Source organism: Dipteris shenzhenensis, chromosome 14 (genome assembly GCF_047967505.1).
Source record: "Dipteris shenzhenensis isolate YYH24624 ecotype China chromosome 14, Dip_SZ_1.0, whole genome shotgun sequence".
Taxonomy (NCBI): domain Eukaryota; kingdom Viridiplantae; phylum Streptophyta; class Polypodiopsida; order Gleicheniales; family Dipteridaceae; genus Dipteris; species Dipteris shenzhenensis.
In genome coordinates this window covers 42832334-42847618 of record NC_141609.1, presented here as the reverse complement: position 1 = coordinate 42847618, position 15285 = coordinate 42832334, and the positions used below count along the sequence as shown (strand labels likewise).

The window sequence follows — 15285 nt, the reverse complement described above, 5'->3', positions numbered from 1 at the left end:
CAGTGGTGAACAAGAATAAGCTTATTACATGTAATCATGGGTTTTTCATGATTCAATTGCAAGGGGCAATAAGTAATCGACGTGGATTCCAGCATAGACCAGAACGTAAGGATCTCTTAAAGAAGTTTGATATAACTCGTGGTCCATTTCCCAATATAAAAGGCCAATTAATAAAAAGGTGATAAGCAGACAAATAGCTATGCTAATACTTATAAGCTCGCTCAGGAAAATTGGATGTTCTTTAAGATGTTAAAATGAATAACGTAGCAAGTGCACGATCCCACTCACTCTGTGCTGGGCCATTTACATGAGACTACAATTGTGCAGATTCAAAGTCAAGAGATACCATGCCCACCTGCAATGCGCATTCTGAAAATTGCAATGGTGCACAATGCGATTTCTGAAAATTGCAGTGGTGAACAATGCGCTTGCTCAACACCGTTCACAGGCAAATGACCCTCGAGTCATTGCTTGCAGTGCCCCTTAGTGTAATCATGAGATTTCGTGTATCAAATGTTTCCAGTAAAAGGGGCAAAAGATGATCAACGTTCCTTCAAACGCAGACCAGGGAAAAAAAAAAGTCCCACTCTGTTCCCCAACTTTATCTCTGCTTGGTATACAAGAGGTTACGGCTGGCCGCTCGTCATCGGGGTGATCATAGAAACGAAGTACTGGAGCGCACACTATGTAGAAGATTATGAGCTATTTGCTCACGCTTGTGCATAGATTGCTGAGACCACTGAATGATTTCAGGTGACATTTCATCATCCTGAACCTGATACAAGAGCTCTGGGTCAAAAGGTTCATTGTTTTGCTCGCAAACATTGTGCAGCACACAACACGCTCCAAGAATAGCTGGCAGCTCCTGCAGCTTGACCTCCGCACGCTTCTGCAGGAAGCGCCACCGACCTTTCAAACGACTGAACGCACCCTTTCCTATTTTGAGAACGTCTTCAACCTTCTCGTTAAAAGCATGCTGTGTCCATGTGAGGTTATGCTGAACGTAAGGAACCAGCAGCCAGTCCAGAGGAGGATAACTTGCACCACCCACAACCCAAACGCCATGCAAGCAACCGCCAAGGCCCCGCTGCAGGTAGAGAGCAGAGTTTTCCAGCACTCGTTCGTCGGACATAGAGCCTGGCAAACCGATGCACACGTCTGTGAATACACCCTTACTGTCGACCACGCCCTGAAGGGTGACCGAATACGAAGTTTTCTGGTTTTTCTCAGTGTGCCGTTTGTTGAAGTAATCTGCGACATTGGATTTGGGAGCGATGATGGGGATGTGCGTGGTGTACATGGAGCCAATGACGTCTGGGATACCGGAGAAGCGCTCGAAGCCTTCTGTAACGCTCTGCACTCGCTCAGCGGAAGGCCATTGCAAGTATTTGGGAAGCAAAACGTTCTTTATCGCAGCGCAAACCTCCAGCACAAGCTTGTGGCACGTCGAGATTCCCAACCCAAATCGCTTCGACACCAAGCGCAGGGGCTCCCCTGTTGCCAGGCGCCAAATACAGACGGCAACCCTTTGCCTCACAGGAATCGCTAGCCTCAGCATCGTATCTTCCTTGGCCACCACCGCGCCCAATTCATCGCAAATCTGCTCAAACGTCGATCGGCCCATTCGGAACGCCTGATGAAACTCCGCATCGGGGAATTCTGGATCACTGCATCTTTCCCACCACGCCTGCGACCTGTTCTTCACCCAAAGCCTCCTCTGGACGCCCTGCTGGGTGGACACGGCAGCGCCCACGGAGGCGGCAGCGAGGCGGGCGCGCTTCAAGCGGCACCGCTCAATCTCGTCCAAATTGGCGTCGTCTTCTTGGAGCTGGCGGTAGCGAGAGAGGAGGGCTTCACGGCGGCGCTTGTGGTCGTCTTGGAATCGTTCGAGTTCGAGAAGGGAGAGGCGATCGAGGTCCTGCTGTTGCTGGCGCTGCTGTTCCTCACAAGCGACGAGGAGGAGGAGGAGGCTAAAGATGGTGCCTTGGCGGAAGGGGGGGGGGGGGGAGGGGGATCCATGGGAGGGGGGCATGGGTGAACTTGGTGAGCTCGAGAGCTATGGCTATGGCGATGGCTGTGAAAAACACAGAGAATGGATTTGTGTTAGTTGTTTTTTTAAGAAGAAGGGTTGTGATTTTTATTAAAAGTTTGAAACCTTGGAGAAGACCCCCCTGAAGCTTCCGCCGCCCTCCCAAAACCGCGTCTCATTCCGACCCATTTCTCATTTCCTTTCATTTCATTTCCCTCACCCATGGCATTTAGCCACTGCACACACACACCAAAACAAAACTGGAGCACACTAAGCAAGTAGCCCACACACGGGAGCACACTTAGCAGGTAGCACTGGTGCTAACACACACACACACACACACACATCTGGGAGGCGTTCCCTTTTGCCTTCCACACCCCTTCGTTGACTGCCATCGTTTGATTCCCTCGAGTCCAAGTCTATGGACTTTGTGTTTTTTTATGTCATGGGAAAATATTTTTTCATCAACATTCCCTAATGTTTATGAAGTAGCATGTAGGGGTGCACTCCTCGATCACCATATCCAACATGGACCATATTCTTGCACATAGAGGGACTAATAGCCATTACTCATTATGGGGGAAAAAAAACATGGACCACAATCCAATATTCGTGCGCATAGAGGGAGTAATAACCATTATTCATTATGAATAAAATAAGGGAATCAGCTCTCTCATTCACAATGAATGAGATACTCATGGGTTCCATGGATATCAAACTTGCACAACATTCATAATGTTAATTGGTGTTGGGGGGAAAATGTTTAGGCGAGCGGTCACGATTTTCTGGAGCTTTTAGTAGTTTAGGCGAGCGAAGTTAGGCAAGCGGGTCGTACTCTATGACAAGATTGGTATGAGATAAGAAACTGACTAGTCTTCTCGATGCCCTATTTTGTGCAAGAATATGCCTTCTATCAGTGAGTTGGTAAGGAACGGAAGAACAAAGGCTCTTGCAAAGCAACGCATCGTTGGCTCCATGGGCCCTATTTTCTACAAGGACAGGCTTTCTATCAATGAGTAAGTGAGGAATGGAAGAACAAGGGCTCTCGCAAAGCTACGCATCGTTGGCTCCATGTGGAGATCATTTTCAAGTGCATAAAATTACTCTGTGCGGCTCCCTTGAACAAGCATAATGTTCTTCATCCCACTTCTTAAGCATCTTCTTTTCTAAGTATGAAGTCATGATACAATTGATATTAAAGCAAGATTTACAACCCACACACATTGCTCCACCTGATAAGTACTTGTTGGAATAACACACCTAGGATAGTGTTTTTTGACGCTTGTGCATGACATTAAGACAAAAGCGGAGTTTAACGCTTGGTCGACCATGCAAATCATATCATATGGACACAATACTTTGCACACATCAATGGTATTGACTTGGCTGCAAAGTGACGCATCCATCCGATAGTACTTGTAAAGATTACACATCTAGGAGCGTGTTTTTGACAGATTTGCATCACAGTGAGACAAAAATGGTGTTTAATGTGGGAATCATATCAAATGGGCACAATACTTTGCACGCGCCTCAACCTAGGTAGTATTTACTTGCATGCAAAGTGGCGCACCCATCCCATAAGTACTTGTTCAGATAGCACACCTAGGGGCACGTTTTTTGACGACTGTGCATAACACTAGGGAAAAAACAATATATAATGCGTGATCAAGCATGCAAAGCATATCCGATGGGCACAATACTTTGCATGCACCTCAACCTAGGTGGTATTGATTCTTCCAAAATGTTGTACAACTCAACATCACCAAAATGAGACTCTAGAGGCCTTTTAGAATTCATTACCATTTCCTCTATTAGTCTTCGTGTCACATCCATTTGTATTTTCCTTGTTCCAATAGTGCAATTTGATTGCACGGCTTCTTGCACCAACGATGTTATCTTCATCAAGTTCTTTCTTGATGTTCCAACTTGTACTTGTGTGCATGCATGCCTCCATGTATCATCAACCAAGTGAATGTTGCATCGTGGGGCATGACATAGTGAGCTGTACTTTGGCACACACTAGTACACATAGGTCCTTCCTTGCAAAAATGGCACCTCAAGGATCCTCCATCCTTGACAGAGGGCAGCATGTTGACATCACACTTCTTTCCCAATAGACCCTTGAAAAGTGCATCATTCTTCATTCCACTGTTCAACAATTTTGGACACAATGGATTGTCACATTCAAAGGCACCTGCACATGAAGATTTGCGAACCACGCCTTCAAATGCAATATTGCAAGTTATAGGCTTTGTCCACAAGTGGCCATCATATTTGAGCTCCATACCCTCCATTAGTCGATCTGCTCTTTGGGGGGGCAGCTCAAAGACACAATCTCCATTATACTCTCTTGGGAGCTCATCCACCTGCACAATGCACCCGCTCCTTCTCACTAATATCACTAAACTGGTTGATGCACAATAAGAAAGTATGTAATCTACAACACTGGTCCCCTTTGATCTTGCACTTTTACTTGAAGAGGGTTCATCCTCTTTAGCGAACAATATCTCGTCACAAATAGTTTCAAAAGGAGCCCGACTGGATGAGGCAACCTTGTCTACACTTGTTTTCCATGCAGGCCAAGAGGAAGATACACTTCCAATAGATGCGCAAGCTTTATTCACAGGTGATTCCATAATATTTATTGGTTTTAGAGAATTGGACCCCGACATTGTGGATTTCCACTCTGATGTACACACCACCTGGACTATCTCGTCATCGTCTTGAACACTCACAAAAACATTTATCATTGTGATATTCATCATCCTCGACATATATGGAGTGTGGATCACTTCTAGCCATTGCCGGTGAGGATGTCCTCTCTTTGGTGGACACTAAATACTTGTCAGATAAGCTTGAAATGTATACCTCCTTCCATGTTGGTGTGTTCCACCATAGGGACCAGAGTCTGGCCACAAACAATTTTAGCAACAATCACAGCATTGACTCCATCAAATATGAGCCTGTAGGAAGCTTATTAACCAGAAAACTTTTGTTCATAACACACTTTCCTTCCTTCAATGGGATTTCTACTTCTTGTAGTAGGCATTGAGCATCAAATGCAATGGTTGCTATGGCCATTGTATAAGTTTTCTACACATAAGTTTCCAGAGGGTGGGTAGGGACAAGAAGAGAAGAGTACTGCAAGAGGAGGTATAAGCGAGGGCTTGGGAGGGGAGGCAAGAAACTATGTTGGGAAGGGAGCAAAAGAGAAAGGCATGGAACAAAAGAGAAGGGCAAAGTACCAAGGGAGAGGGAGGGAAGGAGAGTTGTTTCAAGTAACCCAAGGAGGAGGAGGATGTTTAATTTGTGAAATGTGCCATAGCCTAGAGAGTGGGGAGGAGGATGTTAAAGATGGTAGGGAGCTAGGACTGCGATGTGAGCAAGTGGGTTTTGAGAAAGAGAGAGAGGAGACTAAGAATGGCCATTGAAAAATACCAAGAGACTAAGAGAGACTAAGAGAGGGGAGACTAAGAGACAGAGAGAGCCCAAGATGCAGGAGTTGTTTTGCAATGGGATGTGGTCATGAGTTGTTTTGCAATGGGCTGTTGCAATGGGTCACGAGTTGTTTTGGTTGCCTTTTATGGGGTAGGAGAATCTTATCCTATCCGTCTTTTATCCAATAATAACAAGCCACATCATCTTCATCATCTTCTTCTTGTTGCTTCTCGTTTTGTGCCCCTCCAGCAACCTCTGCTTTGTGCTCCTCTAGCAACCTCACCTTTTCGCTCCTCCAGCAACCTCACCTCCATTGCTTCTACAGCCATTGCTGTTATAAAAATTATATTTCTGATATATCTTGCTCTGGATATTATTATTTTAGTCAAGTGTGACTATGGCAAAGTACTCCATAAAAGCGCACCGGACGTGGCAGGGGTCCTAGTGGATACTTTGTGTGGTTAGTTGTGCTTGTGTTTTGCCATGCTAGATGGTCGGTATTGTGGGTGATTCCATGTTAATACTGATGTCGCTAGTGTTATTGGTGTTGTGCTTGATTATTGTGCTTCGAGCGCGGTTATGTTGGGATCGGTTGATTCGGTGATTCATTCAATCGATTGTTAATAACTAATGTAATTGGCGGCTTGAGTACAGGTGATGGAACTCATAGCAAGGATTGGAGTTAGTGCGAGGGTACCGATTGAGGTGTCGCACAGCGCATTATATATGGCCATGGGCCAATTTCATATTTGCTTTATTATTGCAAGTTTTAAGCAATATATTTTGTAGTGGACATAATTCATTTTTGGGCCCTAAGATGGCTATGTAAAGCAAATCCCTCATTTTGAAAGAGGGGGATAATTTTGGCTCCTTGGTGCTTTTTATGAAAGATCATAAATACTCTAGATGAGGAAGTGTGAGCCACTCATCTAGGGGGGGAGATTGTACCTAGTCCGTTGTTGTTTTCGTGGTGTGATTGTGTTCTTCTTCTCCAATTGATTAAGTGCTGAATTTGTGTGAAAAGAATTACCTTTTGGTTTTAGTGGTATCAGAGCTTTGGTGACGCTCTTGTGGAGAAAGAAAAGAGAATATCCCTCGTGTGGAAATTGAAAGGAAGAGCAGTCCTATGGAGTGTGGAGGATTCAAGAGGACTACCTAACTCGTGTGCAGAATCAGAGCTCGTGGGGATAGAAAGCTTGTATTGAGGGACGTACCGACGCATGTGTTATGGAACCCCATTGGCTATGCCATATTCAAAGCTCTGTAGCTCTAAGGGACTCTAAAGATCCCTTAATTAAAAAAAAAACTAAAGGCTCACTTAGTCTTGGGCGAATACGCTACTACAAAGCCTGCACCAAGCTACGCACAGGCTATAGTTGCGATAAATATTAATTCCCCTCGATCGCCTAAGCTCCTATTTGTCTGGCTTTGACGCGCGTAGGCTCATTTGCCACCAGGACCCCAGTAGTCTTCTGAATACTACAACAACAAGGGCCATGAATGACCCTCCTCTCTGCCTTGGGTGCCGAAGAACTCTACCCATTGCATCCAGCCCTCCATAATCTACGCAGCAGTCGTCTTTTGGCAACCTCAGGACTCAAGAGTCTCTTCTTTGTTTGCGCACCTATCTGCAGCGTGCAAACCTACAGTCAAAGGCAGTCCCATAGTCCTTCGCCCGCATGCAGACTTATGCAGTCCCGCAGTCCCACAGGCAGCAGCAATCCGAGTCCAGAGAGCAAGATCGAAGGAAATGAGTGCGATAGTTGCCGCCTCTCTCGAAGTTTTCCATCTTAGCCTCCAGTCCTCGGGCCTCAATTATTGCAGATAAGAGGCATTTGGCAGATCCCATCGCATCGCGCCGCCATCTGCATCGTTTTTTTTTCCTAACCTTGCATCAAAGGTTCAAAGGCCTTTTTTTTTAAAAAAAACGAAAAAAGAAAAAGAAAAAAAGAAAGATGAAGAGGAGAATGCAACAAGCTACAAGGCTCCTATGGGCGATCGGAGCTCAACAAGGTGAAAACCAAAGCAAAATCTGAGAAAGCTCGAATCAAGAAGGCGATTGGAACCATGAATCACCGAGCAATTAATTGGAGATTAGTCGAGCGCAAAGACGACTACGAGCGACATCATCGGTCACATATCTCCCACTCTAGTCCTTTCTACCTCCGATCAAAGAGCGAGATAAGTGATTTCTTTTGCTTTATATTTCATACACTTAGTATCTTCCGCCATCCATTTCTTACCATACACTTGAGTCACATTTTTCTTTCATCCGTTTAAATTTTCATACACTTAGTATCCTTATTTTTCTCCGCTCCACTTTATTTGTATTTATCGCAATTATCATGGCGCATCAACCACAACCACCCACGCTCCAAGAGCAACTAGACGCACTTCAGGCCACAGTTGGCCAATGAACGTGAGCATAGGGAGAGATTGGAAAAGAAAATCAATGGTAAAAAAAGGAAGAGGCATTCATCTAATGATGAGTCATCCGACAATGATTCTGACGATCCTATTATCAGGACAGTCAAAGCCACACTGAGAGCACAAAATTCGAGAAAAAAGAGTAAGATAAGTAGAAAAGCTTTCTCATTTCAAAATTTCGATGGAAAGAAAGAAGCACGCACTGTCTTGTCTTGGATCAATCAGCTAGATTATTATTTTTCAGGGGAGAAATTCTCTGAAAAAGACAAGATTAAATGTGCTACAAATCATTTAGTAGAGAGTGCTGCACTTTGGCGGAACATCACTAAGCACAGAAAAAGGCGACCAAAATCTTGGAAGTCTTTTCAAAAGCTCATCAAGAGAGATTTTCTTCCCTCACATTTCAAAGCGAAAGCTAGACAACAATGGGATACTTTCAGGCAGTTTGATAAGGAAACGATCTCCACATATACTGATAGATTTTGGCAAACGTTGATCCAATTACAGTCCTTAGAGAAAGTTAATGAGCGAGATCAACGCAGGAAGTATGTGGCAGGTCTAAAATCTAAGTTGAGAGCCGAGATTAACATGTTTCATCCTCACTCAAACTGAACTCTGTGATTTCTCTTGCAATGAATTGTGAGAGGAAAAATGGGATCCCAAAAGAAGGGAAAGATTTGGAACGACATGTACCCTTGCATAAGAGAAAGAGATTTGATAAAAAGCCCTTCTTTAAATCTAAAAATGGTTTTGTTCCATAGAAGACAGATTCTTCTTCGAAGCCGAACGGTGGAAATTTTCCAAAGAAAGACATAAGGTGTTTCAAGTGCAACAAGGTGGGACACATAGCCACACTGAGTGTCCCGAAAGAAAGAAGACCCCGACGGTGAAAGTGCACATGATTGACGACGAAGCAGCCAAGCAAGAGGGAGGTAAGTATAATTGTCATGCTCTTCTAAAGATGAAAGGTTTTATTAATGGCAAAGAGGTTGTTATTCTGCATGACGATGGTAGTACACATGATTTCATTTCGGAAAGAGCCTTAGCAAAGCTAAACCTAGAGTCTTTCCCATCTAACTATAAGTTCAAAGCTGCTTTTAGCAAACAAAGTACAATTGCACTAGAGAAGTCAAGAATCTTGAAATCTCCTAGTGTTTAGCGAAGACATTGAGGAGCATAAGGAACATCTGAAGCTAGTCTTTTCACTCTTGAAAGAAAATCAATTGTACATAAATCCTGAAAAGAGCAGTTTCTTTCAAGATCAGATAGAGTATTTGGGTCACATTGTATCCGCCAATGGGATTCGAGTAGATCCAAAGAAGATTGAGTGCATAGTCACATGGCCTAAACCCCGAGATATACATGAATTAAGATCATTCTTGGGATTGTGTAGCTTTTATAGAAAGTTTGTCAAGAATATCGCATACATTGCACATCCATTGACAGACCTTCTTAGAAAAGCTAAGCATTTCTTATGGACTGAGCATTAAGATAAATCTTTTACAGCTTTGAAAGAAGCTCTCACACAAGCTCCTGTGTTGCAATTACCCGATTTCTCTAGACCGCCATTCTTTGTAGTTGTAACCGGTGCTAGTGGATATGAAATTGGAGTCGTACTTATGCAAGATGGTCATCCAATAGCATATGAGAGTCGAAAATTAAAATAAGCGGAATGCAATTATAGCACATATGATAAAGAATTAACTATTGTTGCTCATTCTGCAACTGGAAGAGCACCCTTTGAGATTATCTATGGGAAGCTTTTACCTATTCCTATCACATGATTGACCCATAGAGTGGAGGCAGCAGATGCATTTACCCATGACTATCAAAATATTCTCAAAGAGGTTCGAGAAGCCATTGCAATCGCTCAAGAGAAGTACACGAAACAAGCTAATAAGAAACGAAAACACATGCTTTTTAAAGAAGGTGATTATGTACTTCAGATTGAGAAAAGAAGATTGAAGAGTGTTGAGAAATGGCCAGTAATCAAGATGTCCCCATGTTTTTATGGACCATTCAAGGTGATTCAGAAAATCAATGATCTAGCTTATAGGCAAATTACCTAATAATTGGAAAATACATAATGCTTTCCATATTAGCCTCTTAAAGCCCTTCAAAGGACCTTTACCTATTCATCTTGTCTATGAAGAGGCTCCATTGATTGTTGATGAAGAAGAAATTCTAGAATTTGAATGCATTATTGATCATCAACAGACCTCGACCCGAAAAGGAAATGTCTATATTAAATACTTGCTCAAATTTAAGAATCATCTGAGAGATGATGCTCAGTGGATGCCTGAGCAGTTCTTTCAAACTTTTCCAGACCTCATTAGTTCCTATAATCAAACACGCAGCTGAGGTCAGTTGCAATCCAAGCAAGAGGGATGTTACGAAAATTATATTTCTAATATATCTTGCTTTGGATATTATTATTTTAGTCAAGTGTGACTATGGCAAAGTACTCCATAGGAGTGCATCAGACGTGGCAAGGGTCCTAGTGGATACTTTGTGTGGTTAGTTGGGGATGCCTAACTAGCTTGTGTTTTGCCATGCTAGATGGTCGATATTATGGGTGATTCCATGTTAATACTGATGTCGCTAGTGTTATTGGTGTTGTGCTTGATTATTGTGCTTTGAGCGCGGTTATGTTGGGATCGGTTGATTCGGTGATTCGTTCAATCGATTGTTAGTAACTAATGTAATTGGCGGCTTGAGTACAGGTGATGGAACTCATAGCAAGGATTGGAGTTAGTGCGAGGGTACCGATTGAGGTGTCACACAGCGCATTATATATGGCCATGGGCCAATTTTGTATTTGCTTTATTATTGCAAGTTTTGAGCAATATATTTTGTAGTGGACATAATTCATTTTTGGGCCCTAAGATGGCTATGTAAAGCAAATCCCTCATTTTGGAAGAGGGGGATAATTTTGGCTCCTTGGTGCTTTTTATGAAAGATCATAAATACTCTAGATGAGGAAGCATGAGCCACTCATCTAGGGGGGGGAGATTGTGCCCAGTCTGCTGTCGTTTTCGTGGTGTGATTGTGTTCTTCTTCTCCAATTGATTAAGTGGTGAATTTGTGTGAAAAGAATTATCTTTTGGTTTCAATTGCTTCATTCTACTTTTCCTCCGAGAGAGCCCTCCGTGCCTACCCCTCCTCTGTCTCTGCCTTCTCCCTTCTCCCTTTGGCTCCTCCCTTATCCCTTCTCCCTTCTCCCTCATGGCTCCTCCCTCCCTCGTGGCTCCTCCCCATGCTCGACTTCAGCATCTCGAATCCCCACGTTCGGTCTCTATACGTAGGCTTCTCTTTCCTCCCCTCACTTAGATTTTACTACTCTTTGTTCAGCTCGCAAGTGGTTTCATTTTCTGCTTCACGTTGGCCTTCCTCTTCCCTGCACGTTGCCCACATGGGAGTTCACCTTTTCCTTTCCCAGCTTGTTTTCTTGTTTGCTGCTGGTAGAGTTTCTTCCCTGATGCTGCCACTTCATCAAATTGACATTGTGTCTGAACTTCTCCTGCTTTAAAAAATGCAAGTCTCAAGCACTGCTTTTCAGCTCTCCTGGTTCTAGAATTTTACTATTCCCAAGTTTGAAGACAACCGCTCTTGAAATGTGAACCGATTGATATTCACCAAGGTAGTGAAAACCCACTAATGAACACATTGAAATTCCTCGTATGTGGGTTCCTCCTTCTTCCCGAATGAATATCTCCTGCATCCAACATTTGTGCTGGGCGCAAATTGCTCTTGGTAGAGACAAATGGCCCAAGATGGCCTTTTGGTGGCTCAACAAGCCATTTGCGTTGGGCGCAAATGAACTCTGCCACAGCCAAATGGCCGTAGATGCTTTGCTGCAGTCCACTTGCCATTGGCACTGGGCATAAACCACTACTATCACAACCAAATGGCAAAACATGGCCATTCGATAGCTCAAGAAGCCCTTTGTGCTGGGTGAAAATCTGTCATGCTTACGCCAAATGGACTTTGCTTGCGTGAGGCCCGAGGAAGACGAGTTTGCATTGGGTGCAAACCATATAGTAAGGGGCCAAACGGAGCTGCTCTGTAGAGGACAAGGGACAAAAGGCCTTCATTCCATTCTTCATTTCGAAGGAGAGATGAACAATTTCACAATCTTGAGGCGAAGCTCAACAAGTTGAAATTCGCTTCCTTGAAGGAAAGCCTCAAGCACCATGTTGAATCCTATCTGAAAGACAAACCGTTGAGAGAGGGCGAGAATCCCCAAGAATCTGTGGCATCCTTAGCTTGTGGTGCTAGCTCTCTGGCAAGTGCTAAATGCACCATGGACAACAAGAGGGCAGTGAATGCAGATGCGGCTATGGCGATGGGGGTTGGGCATGCTGCAAGAGTTGAATTTTGTATGTCCTTTTGCTAGTTACCAATATTAGTTAAAAAGTCATTATTTTAATAGATTAAGTTGTAATATAATTTCAAGGGAAATACTTAAATTTGGGCTTTAACAAGGTCAAGTTACTAGTAGGTTAAAGATACATTATTCAAATTTCATATAGTTCCATACCATATAATTTCAAGGGCGATACTCAAATTGGGGCTTTTACAAGGTCAAGTTACTAGTAGGTTAAAGATACATTATATAATTCCATACCATACAATGCACTGAAATTCTCTTTTTGTTTATATCTCCCTAACCTAAATGCAAGATACGTTGCCTACCATACCATGCACTCAAATTCTCTATCTATTCTCCCCCATAGAATGACTATGCCATGGAATTCAAGAGAGCATGCACATACAAGCTTCAATCTTAGATGTATCTTTATGCAATCCATCCCACACGTTGGACAAATCATTGATAACTTGTCAGTATCATGAGTTGAGCATAATAACAAATCATGAAATGAATAAGCTCACCATTTAGAAGTAGTAGTTTGATTTTCCCCACTCAAAAAGTGAATCCATTGAGCAATATCTTTTTTGTCATCTAAGTACATGGAAGCTTTAAAAGATACCACCCACATGCTTATATATATGGATGTCCTTTTTATGCAAGATTCATTCATATGGATTCACAAGATTTGCAATATGTGCTCTTAACTAAAAGGGAATAGACTGAGGAATATGGATTCACAAGATTTGCAATATGTGCTCTTAACTAAAAGGGAATAGACTGAGGAAGATGAGCAACACTTCCTCTAATCTGACTTGTAACAACAAATGGAAAATGGAATTTCATCTCCTTGAATTTCAAATTCTTCCCTAGTTCTAGTTATGCCCCCTAAGTTCTAGGTCTAGTTCATCTCCCCTTCAAAATGATGAATGGAGGAGTGCCATGGCTATTCGGATCAGTACTTTTGTTCCTTGGAACACCGCCGACTTTATGTACTTCAAAAAATGTAAGTCTCAAGCCTAGGATGATTTTTTGCTCAGGGTTCAGATCCATTCATTCTTTGAACCAGACTCTCAACCTACCTTTTAGACCCAGTCTCACGAAAAGAAAGATACTTTATTGCTGTCTTGTAAGAACATCTTTGCATGAGACATTCAAAGAATATAGAAATACAAGAAAGATACTTTATTGCTGGCTTGTTGTGTCTGGTATTTTTCTAATCTAAGTTTTCAACAAAGGCCACATATCTGAGTATGAGGATTTTAAAAGAGGATATTCCTAGTTTTGATCCCAAGATTGATGCCAAGTTAAATTGATGCCAAGTGAACTAACAGATTATATTGTTTTGCCTAATTCTATAAGAACTCCTGATTAATGTGTTGCAGATGGAGTCCACTAGTGGAGTTCCCACTATTCCTTGCGATCTCAGTGGAGATTGCCAGAGACTACAATGTTAGAAGGTCCAGAGATCACCTTTGGAGTAGTGCCTACATCTCAGATATCTTCCTTGGAGAGGATCAATGAGGAAGATGTGCCCAATCCTCCCGCATCAGAAAAAAGTAAGGCATGTAAAAAAATGAAGGGACGAGCAGAGAGTAGCGGTGTAACACACGAGCTTCAAGGTAAAGGTTATGAAATTATTTATGATATCGTATTAATCATGTGATGCTATTGGGTATTCAGAATGGTAAAAAATTATTTATGATATCGTATTAATCATGTGATGCTATTGGGTATTGACATTGATAATTGAATGATTTTCTAAAATTCGACATTTGCTCAATCAGTCACCTCCTATGGTCAATCATACATCACACCAACCTGACATACCTAACTACCAAGTCACTAGAACCTTCTAGCACACCTACACTCACACACTCCTCGCATAGGACTCCAAGCCCATAGGCATACACACACACACACATATCAATTTGCCCATTTATAATGGCTTTGGTTGCAAGAAACATGAGGCACCAAAACCGCTTACAATCACCTCCTCAATTCCAATTGCCACTCTGCACCACCTCATAGAATCTTGTGCCCATCCCTTGTGACTTTGAAGCTATCCAATGGAGACTCCCTTAGCCAGTTGCACTCACCCATGCAAATCATCTCCCCAATTTTGATCTTTGCTAATCTACAATTGTAGTACTTCAGCACTTTGCTTCCTTGGTGCTCGAACATGGCTAAAACAAGCCAGTTGATCTGTCACCAACAACACATGACATGGTAAGTATTATTGTGCATTCTTTCAAATAGCATGTATGCTTAAATGATTTTCTCTACCTTCTCCCTAGGATCAACCCACACATATCCACACTCTATGAACACCTTCATGGTGTGATATAGTGTGAATCCATTGTCCATTGCCCCTTGCTGCACATAATACATATGGTGCGGCAAGCATGTTGTAACCAGCCACCTCCCATATATCACCACCTGGAATGCTAAGGCTGGTATAGCATTCACAAGAATGACATTTAGTATGTTCCAGTCTAGAACTTCCTTTCTAGTGACACGCTCAACTAGGGTTGATGTGGGAAAGTCTACCCACATCATGCTCGATGCTGCCTTGCTAGGTGAACCACCTATTGTGAGGGATGGAGGCATGACTAATTTCATAAAATTTTGAAGTTTTACGAAAGTCATGCAAAAATAGAAAGCGGCATCAATACTCAGATTCAAAGATGGTTCGAAAACCAATTCTATATCTAGGCTTAACTAAATGGATACTTGTGCCATTTTCCCTCATCCACTTGCATGTACACCTCTATCATGACTCAATGGTACACCTCCACCTCCACCTCTATAGCAAGTTGAAAAACATAGTGTCAAGAAACACCCTACATTGACCTACCAACCTCGCTTGCAAGAGAAGATAATGTTTTTTCATGCTTAGTTACCATTTCCCAGATCCATATTGTCATCTCATCATCTCCCCTCTCCTGTCATCACCCCCACTTGTGCCTTTCTTCACCATTAGGGCCACCTTCAAAATCCAAAGTCCTTTCCACCTTTGAAG

At 42.8% G+C, this 15285-nt stretch overlaps 1 protein-coding gene across 1 annotated transcript; it reads right to left on the bottom strand.

The window, feature by feature from the left end:
* Positions 1–251: 251 nt before the first annotated feature.
* LOC147894664 (protein ANTAGONIST OF LIKE HETEROCHROMATIN PROTEIN 1-like) lies at positions 252–2111 on the bottom strand. Its single transcript, XM_087384887.1, has one exon. The coding sequence runs from the start codon at positions 2030–2032 to the stop codon at positions 656–658; it is 1377 nt and encodes a 458-aa protein (XP_087241013.1). The 5' UTR covers positions 2033–2111; the 3' UTR covers positions 252–655.
* Positions 2112–15285: the final 13174 nt, after the last annotated feature.

Excerpts from the sequence above, each read along its gene's own strand:
- LOC147894664 (XM_087384887.1), bottom strand. The coding sequence starts at position 2,032 with ATGCCCCCCTCCCATGGATCCCCCTCCCCCCCCCCCCCCTTCCGCCAA.